The sequence below is a fragment of the Camelina sativa genome, chromosome 11 (assembly GCF_000633955.1).
Source record: "Camelina sativa cultivar DH55 chromosome 11, Cs, whole genome shotgun sequence".
Taxonomy (NCBI): domain Eukaryota; kingdom Viridiplantae; phylum Streptophyta; class Magnoliopsida; order Brassicales; family Brassicaceae; genus Camelina; species Camelina sativa.
The window spans coordinates 2,781,398-2,790,308 of record NC_025695.1 but is presented as its reverse complement, the minus strand read 5'-3'; the positions used below and the strand labels follow the sequence as shown (position 1 = coordinate 2,790,308).

The window sequence follows — 8,911 nt, the reverse complement described above, 5'->3', positions numbered from 1 at the left end:
ATCCCCCCACCATCACCGCCGTTTTTATCGCCGGAGATTGGTTGTGGATCTGCGGTGGGGTTTGGTGACATAAATAAAGCAGAACCACCACTTTCTTGTGATTCCAAATCAAACAAATTGCCCAATGCTATAGGCATATTGTATTCACACAAAAAAAAAACTTTTTTTTTGTTTTCTCTAAGGATTTTAAATCGCGTTATTTACGTAAAGCCACAAATTTGTATGGCTTTTTTTTCGTTCTCTCCTTTCGTTGGTTATATAGTTTGTTTTGGGGGTAGGGTGCATTAATAAATTGACTTTGAATCTCTTTTTCCCACAACAAAAAAAAGGAAGGGTATTTTCATTTTTAAGTGCTCAAGAGAATCTCAATAATTCGACACTAAACGATTCATATCTCTACTTACCATTTTTAATTAATATATTTTCAACGGTTTGAAATTAGTATTAGTATGACTATGACATACGCATTAATGACGCGATAAATATGACGTCATCAGTTAGGTCACTTTCAGTACTCAAAAGCGTGGACCCATTGGTATAGATAGATCGAAGTCTTCTTATTTTGTTAGGTAGCTTCAATAACTCAAGTCAAGGCCAAGAACAGTTACCAAACTGGTTTGCATTAGATTTGTGTTTCGCTCTTCCGGGGTTTTGGTCAAAGCCGGCGTCAACTTTGAGCCGAGCTTCCACCCATCGTCTCTTTGTTTTTACACTTTAGACGACCCAAGTAGTTAGAGATGATAAACGTGCATGTGAGTTGCTTTTGACTCGACTTTTGCTATAAAACAAGTTAAAAGTATGTGGAAAAGGATTTAGAGTAGGCATCTAGTCATCTACTTTCACAACTCTCTTATTTGTTGAAACCAAAGTTTCAAAAGTAGCTTCAAGTCTAGTTGTTGTAAGTGAGGATTAGTCTCAAGTTTAGCTTCAGAACGTAGATTCAAGTCTAGTGGTAAGTCAGGATTAGTTGGTAGGTACATCATTTGTCTTTTCTGCGCATTAGGAGTGAATGGGAAGCGGATATCTTGTTTTCTTGGTATTTTTGTAATCTATTCTTTTTAATTCGATACTATTATTCTATTACTGTTGTATCTATATGCTCTCAAGCTAATAATGGTTATTTGATCCATCTCTAAAATGTATTAAAACCAAAATTGCTTCGAAGTATGAAAACAAAATTTAACCAAAAATATATTGCAACATTCATTTTCAAAGTTCACATTTATTTTGCGAATCAAATCAAAAGAAGAAAGTTGAAGTTGACTTTAACAAAAAATCTAATTACTATACTGCTATCTCATTTTGGTAACAGGTTATTTTTGTTTATTTTTGGGGTCAGGTAATTAGAGGAAACGAAAACCAGTCAAATTTAGCTATAAGTAAAGTAAAACTTAAATATAAGTCAACCAAAAGTTTCGGAATTCAAAGTTGACTCCATGTTTTTCTAAAAAAAAATAAAGTTTTGGATATATACTCCATGTTTAAATCCTTAGTTCAGTACTCTTCCATAGAATATCGTTTTATTCTTAAATGCATTGGCGCATAATCGTGGAGTTACGCAAACCTTCTATTTGAAAATTACGTTGTTACATTAACCCAATTCACGATCTATGTTTTTTTTTTATGATAAAGGAGTTTTTAGTTTATCTATGTTACAGCCTACTTACAGAATTGAATTTCCTTAATCACCAAAACTTACAAAATTGAATTTGAATTCTCTTTATGTGTTTCGGTAGTTTCCTCGTGATCACAGATCGAAGTATTGAAAAGTCTTAACAACGATTAGGAAAATTACCCAATTTTGATTCTTTTTGTGATATTTTTTCTTTTTGTTTGGAATAATAATGTTCGAATTAGTATACTGCGCAAGTGTTGACACTTGGCACTATGCAAGTGTTTGCTTGTACGTAATAACTAAAAAAGAAATCAAAATATCTTATTTCACAGAAAATTACAAAAAGAATAATTGTTCGTCGAACTTCATACAAAAGCAAAGCTCATCAACTCCCACTAACAAAACAGATCGAATCAAACATAATCATGAAATAATCGGAAGATTTTGTAAACTCTAGTGAATTTTACGAAATTGACGCAAAATATGTATGTACTTTTTCATTTTCTTTTATTTATGATAAGATAAAAATAGATACGATAATTTACTAGTATTACAATAAAAATATTTTAATGACGACAAAAAAATCCAAATCATCAGTTAGATACAAATGGTTTCATCTGGTTATGTGTGGCTAAGCTGTAAGCTCAAGTCAAAAAAACAAGGCTGAAGGTTGGGTTGCGTTAGATTGTGTCAAGTTGAATACTGCTAGATGAGACGATCGAGTCAGCTTTGGCATTACAAGATTTTGTAGGTGTCGGTCGAGATACGAGTTGGTGATACTTTTAAATCATCATTTTCATAAATAAAAAAATGTTGTTAAAATGAAATTAAAAATAATAATTTAGCAGTAGGACGAGTGGTCGAAGTTCCAAAAGTAACGATAAGTAAAGTGGTCCTCGATTGAGGTTGCCTAGTAGCTTCCCCCGTTCCTTTAGGTGATGGTGATGTCTAGATTATATCAGAAACATGAAAGCAAAATAATTATACATATCACTATAATGCTGTCTCATGAATTATATATATCACTATAATGCTGTCTCACATGCATTTGGTAATGTAAAACCGGCATAAAGTAAAAGAACAACTAATCATCATTCATCAGTCACTTTACGAATTTGTGATATTTTTTCTGAATGGTACTAAGTATTAAACAGATATGTTCTGTTCATTTCATCTCAACTTGATCGTTCGTTTAGCGGCCAATTTTGAATTAAGGGAGCTGAGTCTAGTGTGACATATTGCTAAAGTGTGCAAAACTGCAAATACACCGGCAAGGCAACAAGGATTAATTTACTTCCTCAATCTTATTTTTTAAAAGCATGCGTCGGACCCAATTAAACTGAGGTCGCTATATTTTATATCGTAAATCCATTGACGGCTAAATGGATTTATTTGATTTATCATTTAATACACATGAGTATCACCATCGGATCACACTAACTTATTTGAAGAAAAAACAAAGCTAAAAAAGAGACGAAAACACTAATTGAAAATGTACTAATACAAATATATATATATACACGTATACAAATACTAATGTAGATTATTAAAAAGAGACGAATGCACTACAGTAATTAAAAATGTACTTTGAACTGGTTGCTGAATATGCCTCTGAATGCAAAAGTGTGCCAAGTGGATTTGCGCAATTGTAGGTCTTTCATAGTTTCAGTTACATTGGATTAAAAAATTAAAAATTCGATGGGCCTATATATTGGGCTTAGAGATCCAAAAATAGAAACAAAAGCTCGTCCAAACCCATCGGATATACAGTATCACGAAGTTCAACATGTTCGTGAAAACACATTCGTAACAGAGAGCTTTTAGCTAAAAACAAGTCCTAACTGAATGAGCCAGCAGATTACTTGTTATATTATGCATCATGTTTGGAAAAGGTAGTTAAAGTGGGGAAATTATAGCATTTCTTTGACCGAGTCAAAGTTAGGCATTGACCCAAAAAGACGACGAGAAGAAGTGAGTGCTGTTTTGGGTTTTAGAAAAGCAAACTACGTGTCGTTTAGATGCAATCTCCTACGCAAAAAGCCTGCAGGTACATTGTACAATGTGTAACCCGAACAAACTAATAATGGAATGTTGTGTCAATAGAAGAACCCTACTCGTTGACACGTATACACCAACAAGTATGGGTCATAATGTGGGATCCATCAAATTTAGCCATTAGTGTGGATCAACCCGAACTCGACACGTTGAGCCTAAAGGACGAAACATTGAATGGAGAAAAGTTGAGAAAAAACGGTTCGTTGATGTTGATGATGATGAACCATCCTTCCTAGAAAACAAAAAAAAAAAACCAAAGATATAGTATATACCTAACACACAAAGGGTCTTATGACATCATCACACCAACTTTGAAAATGAAGTTAGGAACGAGAGAAATCAATGTTTTCTTAATAAATGACAACCTTTCCACCTAAGAATTTACTTAAGAGTTTTTTTTGGGTTTCGTCACACTTGGTTTTAACCTTCCATCCAAATGCTTTACTTTTACTTTCTAAACTCTGTTTAAGTTTCTCGTTATTGTTAAAGATCAACTTTTGAATTTAAATTGATCTTTAAGTGTATTTTTTGTTTTTAACCAAAAAAGCGACCCACTCTTTCAACCATAAAAAGGAAAAGAAGAAAGCTTGTTACTTGAATACAATTGGATATATGGAACAGTACTGTCTGTCTTTGTTGCTTTGTTGTGTGATTGTGTCTATATAAATTTCTTGTCTCATTGTCTAAGTTGCAACACAGAGTGAAACAAAAATGAGCTAGCTTGAACCACACGTTCATCCTCCAAGAAAGAAACTTATCTTTCCCCCAAATCAACCAGAGAAAAACAAAGAAAGAAAGAAGAAAAGCTAACTGATTTGGCTAAGAGAATGGAAATAGTGGAGTCGAGGTTCAAGAGGGTTTGTGTCTTCTGTGGTAGCAGCAGCGGAAACAGAGACTGCTACAGAGATGCTGCCACTGATCTAGCTCAAGAACTGGTTTGGTTATGCTTAAATCTTAATTAATGAGAGTCTTGAAACCCCTGAAATGGGTCTTGAGTTTTCTCTCTGTTTCCTCTGTTTTGTGAAACAGGTGACGAGGAGATTGAATCTTGTGTACGGAGGAGGAAGCATTGGTCTCATGGGTTTGGTCTCACAAGCTGTTCATGAAGCTGGAGGACATGTACTAGGGTATGCTTAAAATCTATGACCTCTTCACTTTAGTTTTGAGCCTTTCACTACTATAGTCTATAGTAACAACATAGTTGTGTGATGTGCTTCCATTTTGCTCTGATTTCATGGGTTAGGATCATACCAAGGACTCTTATGGACAAAGAGGTAGGCATAAACTTTTACGACTTAGCCTAAATGATTAAACTGTTTTTTCAAAAAGAGCCGTCTGTGAAATGTGATTTTGTGACAGATAACTGGAGAAACATTTGGTGAGGTAAAAGCTGTAACGGATATGCATGAAAGGAAAGCCGAAATGGCACGCCACTCGGATTGTTTCATAGCACTACCAGGTACATAATAACTGACTACTAGCTTATAGATACTTTGTAAAATTTGAAAATGTTTTTCAGTCGTTTGGTTACAAACTTAAAACTGGGTCCGGATGTTTCAAGGTTAAATCTTTCTTCCAATACAAGACTCATTTGTAACTGACTCTTAGTTGCTCTGTTCTTGCAAATGGTTATCAGGTGGTTATGGAACACTGGAGGAGTTATTGGAAGTAATAACATGGGCACAACTTGGAATTCACGACAAGCCTGTTAGTACTGTTAAAATGACTCTCTCTGAATCTCTATAGCCAAATTTATAATACAGTATTGATCATTTGTGTTTCCACTTTGGGGGGAACTTTTACAGGTGGGTTTGTTAAATGTGGATGGTTATTACAATTACCTCCTCACTTTCATTGATAAAGCCGTTGATGATGGCTTTATTAAGCCATCTCAGCGTCACATCTTTGTCTCTGCCCCTAATGCGAAAGAGCTTGTCCAAAAACTTGAGGTGGGGTACCCACCAAAATATTGCTTTGCTTTTCTCTCCTTGAGATTCTCTGATAAAGATATCAAAGAGAAAAACTTTGATTCGGAAATTGATATTTTGTTTTTTGATTTTCCTCATCAGGCATATAATCCAGTGAGTGATGGAGTCATAGCAAAATCTAGGTGGGAGGTTGAGAAGAAAGTGCAACAGCCGCAACAAGCAGTGTTCTGTTCTAACACAAGCATGCAGGCTGAGATTGCTCTTTAGACTTTTAGAGTGTCTTTTGTCTAAGAATTAAAAAAGTGTAGTGATAAAATTATGAGAAAATATAAAGTTCGTTGCTTTGTTGGGTTTCTCTATTCCTCTTTTGTTTTGATTCTTGAGACGTTCTCATCGACCATAACTTCTTGATACTTTTATAATGGATGTGGTCGGTGTTTGATGTACGTAGTAACGTAGATAAATCCTGAATTAAAAAAAACTGGAACATCATCAGTGTGTAAAAATCACAAGTAAAACAGTTCTTGGGTCGGTTGCAGGTATTGTATTAATTAATATCCTCCAAGCATCAACCACAGAGAACCCTAGCTAGTTCTCGCCGACTCGAAGTGATCGACGTGATGCGTTTCCTGGGAAACACGGTTCCAAAAGTAACACTGTATAGAAAAAGAATTGCATCTTTATTTGTGTCGTTTTGAGCAAACCATTGAATACAAGAAATTCACACGGAAGGGCGAGATCATCACACGGCTATTTACAAATCAATCTCGTGATGAAATTGATATGTTTTTGGATCTGATTTTTCTCCACAGAAACTTCCCTCTCTTGATCACAAGAAGGCTTAGAGATCAGTCCATTCATATATACAATCAAGATTACGAGACCTCCGGCAATTTTTATTTATTTTATTTTTAGCGATGTTTATGCAAGAGTCACCCTCCATCAATGTATGATGTGTTTCATATCCAAGAATGCAAAATAATATTTTGAATATAATAAAACAAGAAATGGATGTGCACGAGGGATTTTGCACCTTATTGGCTTAGTTTAAGGCAACAAGTCCAGTAAGGCTTGTCCCCTTGGAGTTGATATGGTAACAGCACCGTTCAATCATTCGCTCTCAAAATCTCATGTGCAACCAATAGATATTTTCATATTACAGTACATGACACAACTACACGAGCCTTATAAATACTTAAAACAAATCAAAATTTTGCAGTGTAGGAGGCAGACAATATCTGAATACACTAATGTATATATCCACGAGTGGCACAAATTAATATCATATATGCTTGAAGGAGACAAGCCCTACTGGTTATGCATGTTCCTACACCAATAAGATGCAGAATCCTAACTAATTCATGTGATCAGATCTGAATCATATATATTGCTTTTGCACATTGGATGATGCGTTGGGGTGAGTGTTTGGAGGGAGACATTGCACAAACATCGGTTTCTATTATTCAACTTTGAACCACTTTAAGATTCCTTCCCTAATGTTGTATAAATGCATTGACCGGAGAGCCAATGAAGACAGAACAAACATCTAAGCATTCCCTGCATCTCAAAACAGAGAAAGAAAGCTCAAACAAAAAAATGGCAGTCTCCTTCCATTCTCGATCTAACAGCTACCCTTCAAGGCAACACCCTCAAGCTGCTCATGTAGATGAGCAGTTGACCCGATTGAGATCTTTTGAGGCAGCTTCTTCCTCTTCTATATGCCAGAGATTTAGCAACCTTCAAGATTTACATGATTCTCTTGAAAAGATGATTCGTTTATGTTGATGTATGAAATCGACAATATAGATGATACGGATTTTTGTGGGAATAAATCGGAACTGGTCCTTTTATTAACGTAGAATTTGAGCAAGGGTTTACTGAAAATGACAATTAAAGAGCAAAGCGCAGTTAATACGAAAATTATAGCTCTTCTCTCTCTAATTGTCCAAAAAGTGGATCCTCTGATGTGACAACGACATCAGGTATTTATAGTGGGCCAGTGACCTAGGGCTCTTTCTGTCTTCCTGTAAAATGACGATTTTGCCCCTGCGGCCAGATGGGCCAGATCCAAGACTTCAAGCCCAAAACCTCCTAAGATCTTCTGTTTGGGCTTCTGTAAATGTTGGGGGCAAACCCATATCCAACAGCTTATCCGTAACCAACCAGGTTTTATCTCAAGATCAGATTGAGAAGCTTCTTGATGGATCCATCAAGATCTTGGATTTATGCAACATTGCCAAGGATAGTTTGTCACAAACGAAAGAGAGTCTCAAGGAGATCCAATCGATTGTAAGAAGAAAGCGTGGAGATCTATCTGCTGAGGTCAAGAAATACTTAGCCTCAAGAAAGTTTCTCAAAAAATCATTCCAAAAAGTACTCAAGAGTTTGAAAACCGGCCAAAACAAAAACAACAACGCTTTGGCTGTGTTTGGAGAAGCAGAAACTGTAACAATTGCTTTGTTTGAAACTATATTTAGCTTCATATCCGGATCGAAGGCTTGTGGCAAGTGGTCAGTGGTCTCAAAGATGATAAGCCAAAGCACAGTTACATGTGAAGCTGAAGCAAATGAATTCACGATAGTCGACTTGGAGTTCCAATCAGATAAGTCTTTGAAGGTGGAGAATGTGCAGATCTTAGAGGCATGCATTCAAGATCTTGAAGATGGAATTGAGTCACTCTCTAAATCATTAATCAAATACAGAGTCTCAATTCTTAACATCTAATTGGTCATTGTGCCCACAAATTTTTGTATAAATAGGATATGTAATTGTTAACACAAAGCTAATACAACGTTCTTTGATATAATTAAGGTCTACCATCTCTTCTTTCTTTCTCAACATATAAGTACTTCAAATTTTCCAAGGAACAAGAATTTTATATTGAACTTGTTACATCTTTCGATTCACCATACTATATTTTGCAATGCAAAACCTGTATCCCGACATATATCATGTGTCATCTTATTGGGCTTATTTAAAGGAAAAATCTAACATGGCTGAAAAGATCTAAAACAGCCAACGAAGGTTTAAGATAATTAAGATGGTGTGCACATGAATGCATCCACGAGTTACGCTAGTATCATATGCTTCAATCCAATGAGAAACCTTGAATGGTTTTGCATGTGTCAAGTGGAGTTGTTACTTTAGCCCCAAGAAAATGTTTGGTTTCTTAGGAATATTCATATTTGGTCAAGAAAAGTAGTGAAATATTTGGAGCAAAGCAGCCACGAAGGTTTATGCTCGTGAAGGAAAATCTAAAAATGGCGCGTGATTGTTTTCTCCTAATTGAGAAGGAGATTGTTACATTTGTTTC

General features: G+C 35.5%; 3 protein-coding genes across 3 annotated transcripts in view; 2 read left to right on the top strand and 1 right to left on the bottom strand.

The window, feature by feature from the left end:
• The window catches only part of LOC104721267 (lysine histidine transporter-like 7), a 3,918-nt gene extending 3,596 nt beyond the window's left edge, over positions 1-322 (bottom strand). Inside the window, exon 1 of the mRNA XM_019231674.1 lies at positions 11-322. Within this exon, the coding sequence (XP_019087219.1) occupies positions 11-137 (127 nt within the window). The 5' untranslated portion in view covers positions 138-322. The remainder of the gene's footprint in view (positions 1-10) is intronic.
• LOC104721266 (cytokinin riboside 5'-monophosphate phosphoribohydrolase LOG5-like) lies at positions 4,091-6,044 on the top strand. The gene is made up of 7 exons (XM_010439206.2): positions 4,091-4,605; positions 4,700-4,797; positions 4,914-4,944; positions 5,030-5,129; positions 5,307-5,377; positions 5,476-5,619; positions 5,740-6,044. Exons 1-7 carry the CDS (start codon positions 4,498-4,500, stop codon positions 5,863-5,865), a joined length of 678 nt encoding a protein of 225 aa, XP_010437508.1. The 5' UTR covers positions 4,091-4,497; the 3' UTR covers positions 5,866-6,044.
• LOC104721264 lies at positions 7,195-8,365 on the top strand. Its single transcript, XM_010439205.1, has 2 exons — positions 7,195-7,370; positions 7,743-8,365. The coding sequence occupies exons 1-2, from the start codon at positions 7,195-7,197 to the stop codon at positions 8,320-8,322; spliced, it is 756 nt and encodes a 251-aa protein (XP_010437507.1). The 3' UTR covers positions 8,323-8,365.

What these genes read in the sequence shown, in the direction of transcription:
- LOC104721266 (XM_010439206.2), top strand. Translation starts at nt 4,498, where the DNA reads ATGGAAATAGTGGAGTCGAGGTTCAAGAGGGTTTGTGTCTTCTGTGGT. An exon ending in GGACTCTTATGGACAAAGAG is followed by an intron (nt 4,945 to 5,029) that starts GTAGGCATAAAC and finishes ATTTTGTGACAG; the next exon opens with ATAACTGGAGAAACATTTGG. An exon ending in TTGTTTCATAGCACTACCAG is followed by an intron (nt 5,130 to 5,306) that starts GTACATAATAAC and finishes AATGGTTATCAG; the next exon opens with GTGGTTATGGAACACTGGAG.
- LOC104721264 (XM_010439205.1), top strand. Translation starts at nt 7,195, where the DNA reads ATGGCAGTCTCCTTCCATTCTCGATCTAACAGCTACCCTTCAAGGCAA. An exon ending in GATTCTCTTGAAAAGATGAT is followed by an intron (nt 7,371 to 7,742) that starts TCGTTTATGTTG and finishes ACCCATATCCAA; the next exon opens with CAGCTTATCCGTAACCAACC.